At 35.7% G+C, this 20,161-nt stretch overlaps 1 protein-coding gene across 27 annotated transcripts in view; it reads right to left on the bottom strand.

The window, feature by feature from the left end:
* SCAPER (S-phase cyclin A associated protein in the ER) overlaps positions 1-20,161 on the bottom strand; it is a 420,028-nt gene that overhangs the window by 395,489 nt on the left and 4,378 nt on the right. For 11 of the 27 annotated variants that reach the window (XM_072739186.1, XM_072739193.1, XM_072739196.1 and 8 more), the window contains exons 2-4: positions 15,072-15,138; positions 6,564-6,681; positions 3,011-3,081 (exon numbers count right to left, since the gene is read on the bottom strand). In XM_072739186.1, the coding sequence (XP_072595287.1) occupies positions 3,011-3,081; positions 6,564-6,681; positions 15,072-15,077 (195 nt within the window). In that variant the 5' untranslated portion in view covers positions 15,078-15,138. Of the gene's footprint in view, positions 1-3,010; positions 3,082-6,563; positions 6,682-14,827; positions 14,905-15,071; positions 15,139-16,051; positions 16,397-20,161 lie in introns of those variants that run through there. The other 16 variants (XM_072739204.1, XM_072739209.1, XM_072739212.1 and 13 more) reach the window with 6 other exon arrangements.

Here is a 20,161-nt window from a genome sequence, read left to right as displayed (position 1 = left end):
TATTGTTACACTTCATGGATGATTACTTTTACTATTAATTTCCATCTTTATGTTATCAATGCATTTCATGTTGAATTTCATCTGATTTGATAGTATCACTATACTAACTTTAGAGTATACCTAAAATACCAAGTATTTACCTGGATTTTTTTCTATCCCTCTGTTTTTAATATTTCCTTGAAATTTTAATGTGTCTCTTGTAAGCAACATATAGTTCAGTTTGAAATGAGAGGTAAGTTCAATCAACTGCCTTTTAAGCAGTGAATTTAACCCGTGCAGCTCCAATGGCACAATCGGTTAGCATGCAGTTCTTATAACTGGTGAATTTAATCAGTTTATATATGTTGTTTGCTAATGTATTTAATACTTAATATCCACAACCATCTTTCATGGTTTTCACATAGCATGATTTTTTTCTTTGCTTCTTTTTTCTTTCTCTTGCCTTTTACTCTGTTGAAAAGCTTTTCCTCTATTTGGAAATCATGGCTGCTTTTAGTAGATAGCCTTAAATTTTTATCATACACACTTACATTCATATTTTCCTAACAAAAACTTCTTCCTAAATAAGACAAGGATTCTATCATTCTAACTCCCTTTCAAACTCCCTACAAACTAGCTTTCATGTTAACATTGTCTAAAACTATAATTCCACTTTTCTGAATCTAATTGTGTGAGGTTTTTTTCAAACCATCAATAGTAAATGAGATTTACAAACATATTTACAGATACCTTTTCAACAAGTTTTTTCCTCCAGGTTACCTTTAATTCTTGCTGAAGTTCAACTTTAGTAGTTCCTTCATTAAGGGTCAGTGGGTGGCAAACACTTCGTTTTTGTCTAAAATAACTAAAAATAGCTTTATTTCACTCATACTTGGCTGGACATAGAATTCTGGGTTAAAAGTAATTTTGTCTTGTAACTTCAAATATATTGCTTCATTGTCCTTTTGTTCATAACAAGGATATTAATCTGTCATTCCTCTGTGGTTTTGTTTACTTCCTGGTATTGTAAGAGATTTTTTTTCCTTAATCTTAACATTCTTTAGACTCTCTAGAATATAGCTAGGTAAGTAAATCTATTTTTATTAACCCTGCTCAGCTCCACAGACATGCTCTGAAGCTCTTCAGAACTCAAAGTGAGAACATTTTTTCAACATTATTACTTCAAATAGCCAATGCCCACTATTATTTACTCTCTACTTTACAAAGTCCTATAACGTATATATAAGAATTTCTCAATCTTAAATTCTCTTATTTTCCATCTCGTTAGTTTCCTGTGATATGTTTTAAATTCTCCTCAGTAGTTATCTTCCAATTCACAAATTTTTCCTTTGTCCAATACAGCATTTATTACATTAGTTATGGATTTTTAAAATTTCGTTGACAATACTTTTGTTTATAAGATTTCTAATTGGTTCACTTTTACCTATAAATGTTCAAAATTAATAACCATCTGTTTGGGATCCCTGGGTGGCGCGGCGGTTTGGCGCCTGCCTTTGGCCCAGGGCGCGATCTTGGAGACCCGGGATCGAATCCCACATCGGGCTCCCGGTGCATGGAGCCTGCTTCTCCCTCTGCCTATGTCTCTGCCTCTCTCTCTCTCTGTGACTATCATAAAAAAAAATAATAATAAATAAAAAATAAATAAAAAATAAAAACTAATAACCATCTGTTTTAGTTCAGAATTTCTCCTTTTTGTTTATAGTTACTCTTTCCTTTGAGGAATTTAAGCTCATTTATTTGAAAATCTTCTTTGGGAAAATGCCTTTTTTTCATTACCTCAGGAGTAAATTCTCTTACTTGAAGAATGTGTTATCTATATTTTATAATATTATTTTCCTCATGTACTTTGATATTTCACTTTGAATTTCTTATATTTTAATTCTTCACTTTGTTCACCCACACACCGTATGTCCTAGTGTTGTGGTGACCAACATCTAACCCACTATGGTCCCACTTCTGCAGGTCATTTATTGGGGACTTAAAACTCTCACCCATCAAGAATATAGCAGATCCAGTCATTAATCATGGGCCACTCCCTTTTACTGCTTCAGACATCAATTCATAGGATACAACCCCAGGTGGCAGATAGTAGCTTTTTTTGTTCCTAGTGCAGAACCCTGCATAAGCCCCAAATTGTATACTATGAGCCTGGATTTGTTCCCCTCCCCCATAATCAGGGTATATTAGCTTCCTGTATCCCAGAAGACTTGCCCATTAAGCTTGTGTTCCTAACTCCACTTACCTGTCAGTGTGTTTGTTATCTTATTTTTGAAAATCCTTTGTTTTTTTAACTAAAAAAAATGTTTTATAATTGATGCCATTATAGGTGAGGGGTCTGGGATTATTTTATGAACTCACAATAACATTTTGATTAGAAACTCATGTTTTCCTTATGTGAAGTTTTTGATTTACAAAATCATATTGGTCTATTTAATAATATCAAACCAAAATAATATATATGAAAAGTTCAGAGAAAGTAACTGTGAAGTAAAAAGCTAACTATTAATCTGCTAAAAAACTTTTTAAAATAAAGTAAGCTTGTGTTAAAATTTTAATAAAGCAATTTGAAAATTTTTAGAGACAACAGTATTACTATTTTACAACCTAAAGGCATTTCTATAACAAGAAAGAAAATCATAGAATATGCACATATGGGATGTGTAGCAGAAGGGTTAAGAGCATAAACTAGAAATGGATGATCTAGGTTCAAATCTTCACTGTGTCATCCACCAGCAAGTTATATAACCTTTGCCTACCTCTGTTTTCCCATTTTCAAAAGAAGATAATAATAATGCCTACCCTGAAGGGCCTGTTACAAGAAGCAAATAAATTAATATTTTTCAAGTATTTAGTACCAGCTAGGCACATAATACTATATACATATTTTTCAGCTAAAGATAGCTACACTGAATTTTTACATGAAGACAAAATACACAATATTCGAATCCTAAAAAATTACATTTCTTATTGAAATTAAAAGTCAGTAAGTAGAAAGTTGTATATGCTGTACCTGTTTAGTATTTTTATGAGTTCCTTGAATTGTCCTCTTTGATTTTCCACCAGTTTGACATTTAGATTTTCCTTCAAGGTAAAAATAAATAGACAAATATAAAGGTCAACAAATGGATAGTACAAAATTGAACTATACAAATCATTTGGGCATACTAACACATAATCTCTCCTACCAGAGACCACAGAACTGTACAAACTATACATGGTCAATATGAACTACAGATAAAATTAAAAAAAAAAAAAAACTTGCATGGTCCCAGAGACTGATTTATTGAATGGTTTTCTCAGAACAGGAATAAATCAACTTCTTAAACAAGTCAGATATTCTGACAATTTAAAAATAAGGTCAAGTTAATGATACTTCTCAACTTATAAAAAGGTCTGAAAAAATACTTATTCAATTCAAACTTCAAGAATACATTTTTTTACCACTTAAAACCTCAGAATTTTGACTAAATTATCTGATTTACTTTTAATTCGAAAAAAGAAGTTTTCAGTTCTTTGTATTTTTGCCAGATGTATCTTTCTCACCTATTCTTTTTTATAAGATACTAACTACTGTTTTATAATCACTCTATTCTTGAGAGCAATTCAAAATAGGAATGGGGGGATCCCTGGGTGGCGCAGTGGTTTAGCGCCTGCCTTTGGCCCAGGACGCAATCCTGGAGACCAGGATCGAATCCCACGTTGGGCTCCCAGTGCATGGAGCCTGCTTCTCCCTCTGCCTATGTCTCTGCCTCTCTCTCTCTCTGTGTGTGTGTGACTATCATAAATAAATAAAAATTAAAAAAAAAAATAGGAATAGGGCAGCCCAGGTAGCTCAGCAGTTTGGCGCCTGCATTCGGCCCAGGGCGTGATCCTGGGGACCCAGGATCGAGTCCCACGTCGGACTCCCTGCATGGAGCCTGCTTCTCCCTCTGCCTGTGTCTCTGCCTCTCTGTGTGTCTCTAATGAATAAATACATAATAAATAAATAAATAAATACATACATACATAAATACATAAATAAATAAATAGATAGATAGATAAATAAATAAAAATAAAATTCTATCTACAATGTACAACAGAATAATTTTCCTTTTGGCAAAATAATTTTGGGCTAGGACCTCTGGAACAGTACAAATGAAGTGAGTCATAACACCTGCTAACAATTTATCTCAAAAAAATGGAACAAAGGGATCCCTGGGTGGCGCAGCGGTTTAGAGCCTGCCTTTGGCCCAGGGCGCGATCCTGGAGACCCAGGATCGAATCCCACTCGGGCTCCCGGTGCATGGAGCATGCTTCTCCCTCTGCCTATGTCTCTGCCTCTCTCTCTCTCTCTCTCTGTGTGACTATCATAAATAAATAAAAATTTAAAAAAAAAACTTTAAAAAAAAATGGAACAAAGATAGACTTTACAATAAGTGATGCTGGAGTAACTTGTTATCCATATGGAAAAAGATAAATATTAGATTGAGACCTCATACTATATGTAAGAATAAACTACAAATAGATCAGAGATATATGTGTAGAAAAGTAAAATAAAGATACAATAAATAAAAATAAATTTTCAAATAACAAAGTATAAAAAATAAAATGTAAAAAACATGTAAACATAAAGCAAATTTAAAAGAATAAAACATGGATGAGCTCTTATACAGCTTAAACCATCCTGTGGGGTAAGGGTGTTCTCAAAGAATGTTTTGAAAGGAAACAGGAGCCAGCATAACAGGTCTCCCACTGTTCTAGAACAACTAAAACAAACCTAGAACAATTAAGCAGCAAAATAGAGTGATAGATTAGAACTCATTAAGAAACCATGACTTCATATAAATCTAAATACATACTTACACATACAAATGCAAAGGGAAAAAGGGAAAGCTTTCTTGCATTAGAATGTCAGCTAATAAATATAGAAGGAACACTGAGGTTAGCAAATCACCATTTTGCAACCACCAGAGTAATAACTTACTTCAGCTAAGAATTATCAACAGAAGCTGAAAATCATGGGTAGACTGTTTCAAGGACACTTACATAGTCTCAAACTATCTAACTACAAACTACTTATTAATTACAAAGTTAATAGCTACTTTACAGTGGAGAAACTCAGAAGATACCACCTTTACGAAGCAATTAATGTTGACACAACTCTCATGAATGAATAAATGAAATCTTTAAAAAAAAAAAAAAACCACTATGATGTGCCTCCTATGAGACACTGAATTTCTACAGAATTCCTTCTAATTCTATAGATTTAGACAACCTAATTTCTATAGAATTCCTCCAAAAATATATAAGTGAATCTAAGTATGAAATGACATCACACAAACCCCAAATGAGGAATATTCTACACTCAGAAAATGTCAAAGTGAGATCCCCTTTGGCACACTTCAACCTCCTATTTTCTTTTTTCTTTTTTTTTTTAAGATTTATTTATTCATAGAGACACACACACACACACACAGAGAGAGAGAGAGAGAGGCAGAGACACAGGCAGAGGGAGAAGCAGGCTCCATGCAGGGAGCCCAACATGGGACTCAATCCTGGGTCTCCAGGATCACACCCCGGGCTGCAGGTGACGCTAAACCACTGTGCCACCCGGGCTGCCCTCACCTCCTATGTTCTAAATCCTTATCCAATCTTTTGATCCCCAGGATTTAGGCAGTGCTGACAATGATCCTACCCATTAAAATGAAAGGACTGAAAATATATTTTTTCTCGTTCAAATAATAACTAAAGAAATACACTCTTTTGTAAAACATCACATTAAACTGTACCTAACCATAGTGAATAAATTTTTTAAAACCTGCTTATTTTTATAAGAATTTAATAAAAGAAAAAATACCTCAATATCCTATAACATAAAAACGAAAACTAATTTGCTGATCATAACAAACCCACCTTCATTTCTATATGAAACAGCAAAACTAACACTTTCATGAAACCATTTATATATTAGCTAAGATTAAAAAAACAAAAGGGTGCTTGGTGGCTCAGTCAGTTGATCACCCAACTCTTGATTTCACTCAGGTCATGATCTTAGGACCCCACATCAGGCTTCTTGCTCAGCAAGGGCTCTACTTAAGATTCTCACTCTCACTCTCTTTCTGTCCCTCCTCCCACTTGGGCATGCTTCCTCTCCCTCTCTCAAATAAATAAATAACATCTTTTTTTAAAAATCAATATAAAAGTTATATTTGTGGGGATCCCTGGGTGGCGCAGCGGTTTGGCGCCTGCCTTTGGCCCAGGGCGCGATCCTGGAGACCCGGGATCGAATCCCACGTCGGGCTCCCGGTGCATGGAGCCTGCTTCTCCCTCTGCCTGTGTCTCTGCCTCTCTCTCTCTCTCTCTGTATGACTATCATAAATAAAAAAAAAAAAAATTTTTTTTTAAAAAGTTATATTTGTATATATATATATATAAAAAAGCAGTAAAAAAAGTTATTTCTTATTTAATGTATGCTAATTTGCCCAACAGTTCAAATTGTAAACAGTTTTTGGTCTATCTACTGTTTAAGACTAAATTTATCCTCCTGATTTACAACAAAAATGAAACTTTTTAAAAATACATACCATCATCATCTTTGCTTTCTAGAGGGACACTCCAAGCTATCAGGTTTCTTGCAGTTCGACCCTCCTCTGCAACTATTCTCCTTACTTTGTCATGACTATTGGAGCGCTGGAATGAAGCCTACATACAGAAAATAGAATATATATTAAATTATTAGATTAGTCAACATATAAAATACATTTGGCTGGCAAATTCATGATTTCTCACATTTCCTCATGAAGGGAACACTTAAAACTAATTTAGGATTGAAAAGGTAGTGAAACAGAAAAGAAAGTAAGTCACGGATCTTTTTATATCTGAAAAGACTGATTTTACAACTTTAAACATAAATTATTTCAAGAATACGTACAATCTAAGGTTTGAAAAATGTGCCCTAAGAAGCACAAATACTGCTTTGTAAACATTTCAGCACCATCACTTACTTAGCAACAAATCTGATACCTCTGATTTCAATCCTACACACAGGGTTCAATTTAGCCTTTCCCTTATTTGTGATTTCTTTCTTTGCCAGTCAGAAACCCAGATCTCATTACCTAAAATATATTTACTTATCTGTTCAATTCTAATACGTAGATAGTTTCAGAAATGCTAACCCACAGCTCTGTGAGAAACACGTTTATCATAAGATTACAACATTTCTATACAGTTCTTATCTTTAGCCTTACAGTATCCAAAACTGGATTTTGTTACCCGAAATTAATTAAATTAGTTCTTTTCCTCCTCACCTCTTTCAGTGTTGACTACATTATTCACTTGTAGCATGTTTCTCTTTCCATTCTGTTTTGGGTTCCCCTCACCTACTGGTTGATTGTAATTCTTTGTTTATCGGGGGTGTATGTGAAAGAAAGCAATATATTTTCTTAAATAAAGTTAACTGATTGATGAGTAGTATGACTTGAAGAAAAAAAAGCACTATGCTCTAGAGCACAGGTCAGCAAATTTCTACAAACGGCCAGATAACAATTTCTTCTTTTAGGCTGTGCAGGCCATATAGTCTTTGTAGTAACTAGTCAATCATGCTTTTTTGTGTGAAAGCAACCAGAACTTAACTTTTAACTTTTACATCTTTAAAATAAATATCTGCCTCCACATTCCTTCATTCCTCTGACCTTACCCTGGATATATATCCACATGGCATCTACTTACCCAACTCATAAGCTTACCCTGAAACTCACTGATCTGTGACCACTCTTCCAGCTCCATCCCATGCAAAATTCTTGAATTATCTCTATTCCCATACTTTCCAATTAACACTATAAAATCTCCTTCTTTAAACACATGTCCCAGTGATTATCAGTTCTATAAATAACTTATGTTAGCATCTATCATCTAAGTTACCTAAGCATTGTTTTAACCAAGAAACATCACTATTCCTTTCAGGCCAGATGAACAAGTTTAAATAGGTGGCCTACTCTTTTCAGCTCTTCTTCAGATAATTATGCAATCATATAAAATCTTATAGGTAGATATATGGAGATATATGTCAGTATGTCAGATCATAAAATTCATTATTCCATAAAAATTAGTGAAAGGGAATAAAGGGAAGGGAGAGAAAATGAGTGAAAATATCAGAGAAGGAGACAGAACATGAGAGACTCCTAAGTCTGGGAAATGAACAAGGGGTAGTGGAAAGGGAGGTGGGTGGGGGGTTGGGGTGACTGGGTGACGGGCACTGAGGGGGGGCACTTGGCAGGATGAGCACTGGGTGTTATGCTACATGTTGGCAAATTGAACTCCAATAAAATAAATAAACAAAATAAAATTCAGTATTCCATATATTATTCTCTAAATTAAGAGCCTTTATAAAGTAATGAATTTCTAAGAACTGAAGTGATCACAAGACAGTAATGCTATTGTAATGCTAGAAAAGAAAAACTTGAAATCTAGTATTCTTTTCTTCTATAAATGTTTCAGTTCTACCACAAATTTTGCAAAGTTCTTTTCTTTAAAGATTTTATTTGAGGGAGACAGCACATGCACAAAGGAGGGGACGGAGAAGAAGTAGACTCTCCCCGGAGCAGGGAGCCTCACATGGGGCTCCGTCCCACCCAGGACTGTGAGATCATGACCTGAGCCGAAGGCAGACACTTAACCGACTGAGCCATCCAGGCCTCCCAAAAGTTAGTTCTTTCATATTCAGTACACATATGCAAACTCAAACAAAAGCTACCACTAACTCAAGAGTTTGTTTTAATTCTTAATTCTAGTACTTCACATATAAAAATATTGTAACATTCATCTTACTATATGACATTTGACTGAAAACCATTTTCCATAAAATCACAGATGCATTCTGTAATTTATGCTGAGTGAATTGTTTTCAATAAACTCATACATTCTAGTCATTTCTAATAACCCTATTGTTTTAAAGACATCAGTAGTAACCTAAATACAATAGTTTTAACCATTTTAATCTAAGCATCAGGGTCTGATATTCAATAAATGACTCTGAGATACTTCATTACATTACAGATGTCTATTTCAAACAATCTTCATCCAAGTTCTTCTAGGAGGCTTAAACAAAATATATTTTCATCCCAAAGTCACAGTGTGCCACCTAGTGCCATGTAGAGATTCTGCAGAGGCTTGTTCAATACTAAATGTTTCAAAAAGCACAAACATCAGTCTTAAGTGACAGTTTTTATGTTTAACATTTACAGTTTATGATTTAAGTATATAATTTCTGAAACTTGCTCCTACATTGGGAAAAGGAATTTTTAACCTATCTTTCTGCTAAAGCTAAGAAAATCGAACTAATTTCCACTTTAAGCAACTTTGTTTATAATCTAGTTTCAAATACTATTTATTAAATTTTTATGTTTGTACCTCCACTAAAGTTTCTACTTCTCACATGTTTTTCAAAATCTATCTATAATATTATTTGCTCATAAAGTGAAATTCTCTTCTTTTTTAAAATGGTTTTTCAGCTTTCCAAATAATTAAGGAAAGATCTTTCTTTTAAATTGCCACTACAAAAGCCCTTCATACTTTAAGTAGTACAGACAAGATTACCAGTCATTGAACACCAGGAGTACATTAAAATTCTAAGAGTGGGGCAGCCTGGGTGGCTCAGTGTGTTAGCGCCACCTTCAGCTCAGGGTGTGATCCTGGAGACCCAGGAGTCCCACGTCAGGGTCCCTGCATGGAGCCTGCTTCTCCCTCTGCCTGTGTTTCTGCCTCTCTCTGTGTGTGTGTGTCTCTCATGAATAAATAAAATCTTTTTTAAAAATTTTAAAAAATAAATAAAATTCTAAGAGTGGTTAGCACTTACGTATATTTTTACAAACCCCAAACTTATCTGAGAAACTGAGCAACTGGTACAATTTCCTTAACACAGAATGAGGAACTGGAATTCTATACAATAACCTACAATAACTTTGTCAGAACTTGTGAATATTTCACATCTTCCTAAAGGTAAAGTAAAACCCTAGATGAACTAAAGGCCGTCTAGACTATCACAAGGGACAAAAAAAAACTTCAGTCTTATATGGGCTACTTTGTTTTGAGATCTCCGTTAGAACAGATACCAAATCTTAGCAATTCCATCTCCTAAATATATCCTGAAATTGTAAATCCACTAAAGCCATCATCATGTCAAGCATAACTGATAAAAGCCTCTGTGACGGAGACAAAAATATATTCACCAAAACCACTAGATTTTTGTCCTGTTATAAAGCTAGATAATACTTCCTGGTCTCTTGCACACAGATGGCCATGTAACTAAATTCTGCACACTAAAATATGGCAAAAATAAGGTAAGGCATTTCTAGCCCTGACTTATAAAGAAATTTTCATCCATCACCATTTATATACTCTCTTTTCTCCCACTTACTAGCCAGATGCAGAGAATCCCAACACAGAACTCTCTAGAGAATTGAATCAAAAAACAAAAATAGAGTTGGACCCTGAACTACAATGTGAAAGGCTGAATGCTGAATACCTGCATTGAACTATTATGCAAATAGGAAATAAACTTCCCTTCTGGTTATAAAGGGCTAAGTAGTTCAGAACAACCACTTGAGAAAAACTATAAGAGCTGAACAAAATATTTTTTTAAAATCTGCTTAAAGCACAAGAAAAAAAGTGAATGAAGTAAGCAATTATAGGGCAAGATCAGGGAAAATAAGAAATTTAAAGAGGTGAGGGTTACCTGGGTGGCTCAGTGGTTGGGCATCTACCTTTGGCTCAGGTCGTAATTCCGGGGTCCTGGGATTGAGTCCCGCATTGGGCTCCCCACAGGGGGCCTGCTTCTCCCTCTGTCTATGTTTCTGCCTCTCTATCATGAATAAATAAAATCTTTAAAAAAATTTTTTTTAATTTTTTTTAAAGACACAAGTCCAGCAATCAGGGCTGCTTTTGCCCCAGAGGCACCTGGCAATTCCAACGGACACAGCCAATATGGAAAAGGTGAGCAGAGTTTGCTAGACTTGCAAAAGAACACAAACAAAATCTGTCCAGGGCCACACCAGGCATTAGGTTGAAACCTGGAAGTTTCATCCCAAGAATAAGGGTAAACTAGAAATAGATTAACCCTCACAAAAAACAGAGCCAATTTTGAATCATTTCAATATCTGACAGGATTAAACTATAACTGCCAGTGTCCCTAGCCATTGCCAAAAACAAAATTAAATTTTATAGGGAATATATTATCATTGTAGGCATCAAAGTATCTATTAAATTATAATATCTGCACCCAATCAAAAGTTACCAGGAACACTGTGAAACATGTCAAATATCTGAAAATCAAGAAAAAAACAGAAAATAGAAACATATCCACACATGATAAAAATAATGGAGTTATCAGACAAAGATTTTAAGGTGATTCTACTTAATGTGGCCCAGAAAATTAAAGATTGAGGGACACCTGGGTAGCTCAGTCAGTTAAGTGTCTGACTCCTGATTTCGGCTCAGCTCATAATCAAGCCCTGTGTCAGGCTCCATGCTCAGTTGAGTCTGCTTGTCCCTTCCCCTCTTCGCCCCCTCCCTCAACCCCCTGCTCACATGGGTGCACTCTCTCTCAAATAAATAAATAAATAAAATCTATTTTTAAAAAAAGAAGTCAGGTAGAGAAAGACAAATACCATATGATTTTATTCATATGAGGAATTTAAGAAACAAAACAAATGAACAAAAGAAGCAAACTGAGTAGTACACAGAATTGCTGAAATCACCATATTGTACACTTGAAACTAATATAATGCTATATGGGGCAGCCCCGGTGGCTCAGCGGTTTGGCGCCGCCTGTGGCCCGGGCGTGATCCTGGAGACCTGGGATCGAGTCCCGCATCGGGCTCTCTGCATGGAGCCTGCTTCTCCCTCTGTCTCTGTGTCTCTATGAATGAATAAATAAAATCTTTAAAAAATATATATATATATATAATGCTATATGTTAACTATGCTGGAATTAAAATAAATTTTTAAAAAAAGAATGAGAGCTATATCAATACTGAACAAAACAGACTTTAAGGCAATGATTACTACTAGAGATAGAATGATGTTTCATAATGATAAAAGATTCATCAACCAGTAAATTATAATAATTCTAAATATGCATCTAATAACATATAAGGAAAAACTGAAATAGGCAAAAACACTATCATTGTGGAAGATTCTCATAGACCGCCTTAAGAACCTGGCAGAAGAAGTAGACAAAAACAGTTCAGCAACAACACAGAAGACTTGAACAACATAATTAACAAACTTGACATATTTGACAGAACAGGAACTCAACATTCAACAATAGTAGAATATACACTCTTTTCAAGTGTATGTTATTTTCCAGACTGTTGACACCATGGGTCATAAAGCAACTCTCACTAGATTTCAAAGAATAGAAAGTACCAAAGAGAGATAATCAGAAAAATCTTCGTATGTTTGGAAATTAAGCAATATATTTCTAAATAACTTACAAGTAAGTCACATTGGGAATTTTAAAATTTTTTCAATTGAGTCATAATAAAAATATGACATATCAGTACTTACACAGCAGCCAAAGCCATGCTTAAAGGAAAATGTACAGCCATAAATAATATAATGACAAAAAACTAAAAATCAATGACCTCAGTCTCCATTTAAAGAAGCTAGAAAGGGATCCCTGGGTGGCACAGCGGTTTGGCGCTTGCCTTTGGCCCAGGGCGCGATCCTGGAGACCTGGGATCGAATCCCACCTCGGGCTCCCAGTGCATGAAGCCTGCTCCTCCCTCTGCCTGTGTCTCTGCCTCTCTCTCTCTCTCTGTATGACTATCATAAATAAATTAAAAAATAAATAAATAAAGAAGCTAGAAAGAGTAGCATACTAATTCAAAAAAGAAGGAAATAATAAGCAGCAAAGAACAATAAAATACAAGACACATATAACAGTGAAAAACTAATAATAAAATCTAAAATGGGTTATTTTAAAATGCTAATGAAATGCTTACTGAGCAAAAAGAAGAGAGAAGACAAGAATAATCAATATGAGGAATAAAAAAGGAACATCGCTACAGATTCTAGAATCTCCAGACTTTAAAAAGATAAATGGATATTACAACTAATACATCAACTTATAATATTTAATAAAATACACAAATTCCTTGAAAATATAATTTAAAATCTGGCATAAAAGGAAACAAAATCTGAACATTTATTAAAGAAACTGATTCCCACAAAAAGAAAATCCAGAGCCAGATGAGTTTCACTGGTAAATTCTCCAAACCATGTAAGCAAAAAATTACACTAAATTCTTCTAGAAAATAAAAGGAACACAATTCATTTCATAAGGCCTGCCTCAACCCTAATATCAGAACCTAACTGGATAATGCAAGCAAAGTAAATTACCAAACTATCTCATGAGTAAAGATATGAAAATAACACACACATGCATATGCACACATAGATTCGTAAATCGAATCCAGGAAGGTATCACAACCAAGTTGAGTTTATTTCAATTATGTAAGTCTAGTTTAACATTTTCAAATCAATTAATATAATTTACCACATAAGCAGAATGAAGGAGTAGAGCCTTATGTTCATCTCAACACATGAAAAAAAAGCACGTAATAAAGACTCTTCACAAACTACAACGAACACCATATTTAATGATATAATGCTGAAAGACACAAGGATGCCTACCATCACCACTTTCATTCAACGCTGTACTGAATGCCCTAGCCTGTGCAATTAGGTGAGAAAAAGGCAGACAGTGAAACCACAAAATTAACCTGGATCAGTTTGTTAAACTAGAAAATACAGAAATGCTCAAAGAATAATAGGGACCTATCATAAGAGCCAGGTTGAAGGAGCTTCCACTGGCTAAATCTGGGACAATTTGAGCATCAAAATTATGATAGCAACAGATTACAACACTAAATAAAAATATCCAAGAATCAAAAAAAAAAAAAAAAATCCAAGAATCTAGATACACAGAGAGTTGGGGAGAATGTAAACTTTTTCCTCATAGTAGATCTTTAATAAATGTTATCATCAAAGAGTGGTGAATGTTTGATGAGGGACAGGGTATTTACATAACCTGAAAGTCTCTCTCAACAAACTACTTATTAATTTTAAAAGAGAAAACACAAAACTGTAAACAGAAAAACCAATACTACATTAACCAAGTGATCAAAGGTAACATGACCAAAAGCAGAACAAATTGGCCATCATCAATCATGTGATACTCTGCCAAAATATACAAAAATCTAATTCTAGGGACAAAATATACAAAAATCTGATTCTAGGGTGGCTCAGTTGGTTAAGTGCCCAACTCCTGACCTCAGCATAGGTCTTGATTTCAGGGTCATGAGTCCAAGCCTTCCGTCGGGCTTTTACACCCTGCTAAGCGCAAATTTTTTCCATTTTACCATTTTGGATAAAAATCTCTGAATCGCACTTCCCTCTTAAACAGAGGCTAGTGAAGCAACTTCCTCTTTCCTTGGTACTTCCAGGTTATTGTTATCAAACAACTTTTGTACAATATTACAATATGCCCTCAGGAGCTATAGAAGTGCGAAGGATGGTTGCCGTAAAATAAATGGGCCCAAAGTGCTTTTTAGATTTTTTGGAGCTCTTTACTTCCTGATGATTATGCAGAACACAAAACCTTAATTCTTAGTTATATTCTCTTCTTCCCTATCCAGCTATCAGCTTTCAATTCTTATCTTAGAATTATGGGAACATTACTACTATGGTTCTGGATAAGAAACCCAAGAATTCTACAAATACAGTGAATATACATATGCTCATTGTGTGAATTATCTGTCATGGATGACCACAGACATTTTTAACTTACTTTTGGGTTTGGGGCCACATTCCTTAAAGTCACGGTTGGCAAACTAGCAGTGCTTTACTACACTTTGCCCATTAGATCTGTTTAAAAACAAGACAAATCAATAGAAAATACTATGAAGCTATAATATGAAATAAAAATATCTGATACTCTAGGGTATCCTGCAAAGATACTAAATGAAAAAGAGATGGAAGGAAGGAAGGACAAAAAAACGAAGGTTAGTGTTTAAGGTAGTCTGATCACTTACCATCATTCTTTAATTCCCTTGTATGCCAAGAAGCTCATTTACCACATAAACCCCTGGGGTGTGACTCCTACAATAAAATATATATACATATACTCTTAGTCATAACATCGTCAAAAATTATTTATACTTAAAAAGATACAAGTCTCATCACCAGAAGTCTGTCATTACATTAAACAACAACAACAACAACAAAATCACTCCTTTATATTGCCTATTTTTTTTAAGATTTATTTATTTATGAGAGAGAGAGAGAGAGAGAGAGAGAGAGAGAGAGGCAGAGACACAGGAGGAGGGAGAAGCAGGCTCCATGCTGGGAGCCCAACGCAGGACTCGATCCCGGGACTCCAGGATCGCACCCTGGGCCAAAGGCAGGCACCAAACCGCTGAGCCACCCAGGGATCCCCATATATTGCCTATTTAGACACAATATAGCATGTTTTAAATATTTCATGCTGAACAATACCTCAATTCTCCCCCCCCCCCCAGATTTTAAGTTAAATAGAAGAAAAACACTGTTAATTACAAGAATAGTCAATGAGATCCCAATCCAGAGATTTTTTTTTTTTACTACCATCTATATAGTGCACACAACACACGGTATATCCTTACTCAGTTCACAAATATATGCTTAACCAAAACAAAGGTTTCATAAAGTAACGTTGACCCCTGTTGTGTGAGATACATTCTGATATATCCTCATTTTTCAAATGGCCCACTAATGAATGACAATTCAATACACAAAACATAACCTCTTCTTAGGAACTTTCAAAAACTGAGGTTTTATCAGAATATTTTAATTACTATTCCATAAACCTCCACATAGAACAGATCTTACTTTTCAGGATACCAATATAATGAGACCAGACCTTTACTTAAAGAAACCCAAAGCAGAAACCCAGACAGAACACAAAGAATCAAGGATATTGCTAGAAAATCCTATAAGAAAAGCTAATGAACAAAGAAAACAGAGCAATCAGAACCTGGGTACTTTGGGGATCCCTGGGTGGCTCAGCAGTTTGGTGCCTCCCTTCAGCCCAGGGCGTGATCCTGGAGACCGGGGATTGAGTCCCGCGTTGGGCTCCCTGCTTGGAGCCTGCTTCTCCCTCTGCCTGTGTCTCTGCCTCTCTCTGTGTGTCTCTCATGAATAAATAAATAAAATTTAAGAAAAAAAAAAAAAAAAGAAGAACCTAGGTACTTCTGGGATGACAGCTTAGGTAATCTATCCTTTGTCAAGTAAATTTGCTCCTTTTAAAATGTGGCACCTTAAATGAAAACACATGTCTACACAAAAACTTATACCCAAGTATTCATGGCAGCAATATATATAATGGCCAAAACAACCCAAATGTCTGCCAAATGATGGATAATTAAAACGTGGTATATCCCAATGGAATATTATGGGCCATAAAAAGGAATAAAAGACTTATACATGCTACAACATGGAGGAACCTTAAAAACATTATGCTAAGTGAAAGAAGTCAGTCAAAAAAGACAATATATTATATAATTTATAGGTAATTTCCAGAATAGGCAAATCCATAGTCGGAAAATAGATGGGGACGCCTGGGGAGCTCAGTGGTTGAGCATCTGCCTTTCGCTCAGGGCGTGATCCTGGAGTCCCCGGATCCAGTCCCACATCGGGCTCCCTGCATGGAGCCTGCTTCTCCCTCTGCCTGTCTCTGCCTCTCTCTCTCTGTGTCTCTCACGAATAAATAAATAAAATCTTTAAAAAATAGATTATTGGTTGCCTAGAGCTAGAGTTGGAGAAAAATGGGAATGATTGCTAACAAGGACAGGGTTTCTTTTTGGGATGATGAAAATATTCTAAAACTCATTAACGTAACGGCTGCACAACTCTGTGAATATACTAAAAGCTATTTTTTAAATGGCCAAATTGTATGGTGTATGAATTATACGTCAATTAAACTGTTCTGTTTTTACACGCAGTGTCTCCGTTCACAACTCTCCAATTCCTCTCCATCTCAAGTAAGAGCCAAAGTCCCCACAGTAGCCTACCATACTCATACCTCTTGGACCACAACTCAGCTCCTTTCCATTTTGTTCATTCCACTCTAGCCACGCTGGCTTCTTTATGTTCCCCAACATGCAGACACACTCCTGCCTCAGGGCTTTATGCTTATTAGACACTTATTTAGACACTCAACATTTACTCCATCTTTGCTCTCATGTCATTTCCTCAGGTGAGGCCTTCCCAAACACTCTATCATTGCAACCCATCTAAGTGTGCCTGCCTGGCTCAGTCAGTACAGCATGTAACTCTTAATCTCAGGGTATGAGTTCAAGCCCCATGTTGGCCATAAAGATTACTTTTAAAAATTAAAATAAAATCTTTAAATAAATAAAGTAGCAACCCATTTATCCTGACTCCCACCCCTGACAGTCCCTATTCCACTTCTCCTCTAGAGCATTTATCACTTTATATTATTTACTTAATTGGTATACTCTCCATCTCTGCCTACAAGAACATAAGCTTCATGGTGTTTGTTGGTTTTGTTACTGCTATAGCCTTGAACAGCGTCTGCCATTGAGTAGGCATTAAATACTTATTTACTAATAAATAAAGCCCATGGTAAAGAACATTTGTTCACCAGGTTGCCTTGCTCTCTTGCTCTCATCCTTCTACATATTCAAAGCCTTCCAAATGTTCCAGATGAACTCAAAAGTCATCTTCAGGAATTGAACACCAATAAAAATTAATTAAAAAAAAAAAAAGTCATCTTCAGGGATCCCTGGGTGGCGCAGCGGTTTAGCGCCTGCCTTTGGCCCAGGGCGTGATCCTGGAGACCCACGATCGAATCCCACGTCAGGCTCCCGGCGCATGGAGCCTGCTTCTCTCTCTCTCTCTCTCTATCATAAATAAATAAAAAAATTTTTTAAAAAGTCATCTTCAAAAAGTCTACTCTGACATCCCCAGCTGACAGAGATCTTCTACATCTGAATTCCTAGATCACTTCCTCTGTATTCTTCTAAAAAGTAGGGGAAAACATGATATAGCAGAAAGAGTATATAGAGACACTGAAATCAACCAAATCACTGGCTATGTGACCTTGAGAAGTCATTTAATGTCTTTGAGTGTCGGTATTCTCATCTATAAAGATGAAGAGTTTTAAAAAGCTATTTCCTCATTTTTCCAAAATAGATAAACAAATAGCTAACAAGAACACGAAAAGATGTTGAACATCATTAATCCTTACAGATATACAAATCACAACCACAATAAGGTACCACTTCATACCCACTAGGATGGATGGCTATAATCCAAAAGACAAACAATAACAAGTATTAGGGAGGTTATGAAAAAATTGGATCAACGTATGCTGCTGGTTAGGAATGTAAAACGCTGTAGCTGATTTTGTAAATAGTCTGGCAGTTCCTCAAAAAGTTAAACATAGCTACCATATGACCTAGCAATTCTACTCCTAGGTATATAGCCAAGAGAAATAAAAACATATGTCCACACCAAAATTTGCATACAAATGTTTACAGCAGCATCAATTCACAATACTCAAAAGGTGAAATAATCCAAATGTCCATCAACTGATGGATAAAATAGAATGTGGTGTATCTACACAATAAAATATTATTTAGCCGTAAAAAGACATGAAGTTTCTGAAAAAGTCAAAACTCTGAATCATAGACAGGGAAAAGATCGAGTGCTACAGAAGTTAGGAAGAAGGAAGGATAAACAGGCAGGACACAGAGAATGTTCACGGTGGTAAAAATATTCTATATGATACTATAATGGTAGATACAGTACATGTCATTACACATTTTTCCAAACCCATAAACACAACACCTAGAGTAATCTACAGACTTGGGTGTGATAGGGACTTGTCAATGTAAGTTAAATCAATTGGTAGGGGATGTTGATAAAGGGGAGCTAAACATAAGTAGAGGCAGGAAGGATATGGGAAGTTTCTGTACTTTCCTCTCAATTTAAATGCTAATGGTGGATTAAAACCTGTAGATACGGTTGGCTTTAGGAGTCTGGTGCATTGGGGTGACTGTTTGGTGTCACCAAGAGGACATTCCATGCCAGCCGGGCAGCTGCACTCCTCTCTTGGATGAACAACGGCAAATGAAAGAGCAATACCAAGCTTTGGGAACATAAAGCTGCAAGGAAGCAGAAGAGGACACAGAGTGTAGTTATGACAAGCCTGGGCCATGGACCAGGACTCTGGGATCACACTCTGAGCCGAAGGCAGATGCTCAACCACTGAGCCACCCAGGTGCCCCTGTAGGGTGGCTTTAATAAGACATTTTCTTTAATTGCTGTTAGATCTCTAGATAGGAAATATGTTTAAATAGACAAAATGGGCATTCTTTGTCTTCAGTTTCTGAAATGTGAATTCTAGTTGTACAGTTAAAAAAAAAAAAGTGTGACCCTAAAACTGCTCTAAAAAAAAAATAAAGTGACAAATAAAGGGAGTTCTGTTACATGCTACAACGTGAACACTGAAAACATGCTAAATGGAAGAAGCCAGACACAAAAGACCACATATTACTTGATTCTGTTAATATGAAATGCCAGAATAGACAAATCCACAGAGAAAAAAAATGTAGATGAGTGGATGCCTAGGGCTGGTACGGAAAGAAGTAGGATGGAGGAGAGAGAGAGGTCAAGAATGGGGAATGGCTGTTATGGGGTTTCATATCGGGGTTTTGAAAACATTCTAAAGTTAATAGTGATGATGGTTACACAAACCTGTGAATACACTAAAAACCACTGAAGTATACACTTTAATGGCTGAATTTTATGGTATCTGAGATATATCTTAATAAAGCTATTAAAAAAAAAAATACCTAATCCAGAACTCCCAAAATTTCAGGCATTCGGTTACTCCTTTCATATTTGTCATGACTACCATCCATACTATTATTTATATAACATTTTTCCTAAATAAAACTTTTACTTCCACTGTAAAAGAAAACGTATAACACTACCATAAACAAAAAATCAGTTAATATAAAAAATAGATATAGCAAATATTGGCAGTGCTACCCAAATAAATTTGAGAAACTCTAGGTTACTGCAAAACAATGGGCAAACAGAAAATGGAGCACGCGTC

The sequence above is a fragment of the Vulpes vulpes genome, chromosome 15, assembly GCF_048418805.1.
Source record: "Vulpes vulpes isolate BD-2025 chromosome 15, VulVul3, whole genome shotgun sequence".
Lineage (NCBI taxonomy): Eukaryota > Metazoa > Chordata > Mammalia > Carnivora > Canidae > Vulpes > Vulpes vulpes.
This window is presented reverse-complemented; position numbering and strand designations above follow the sequence as displayed.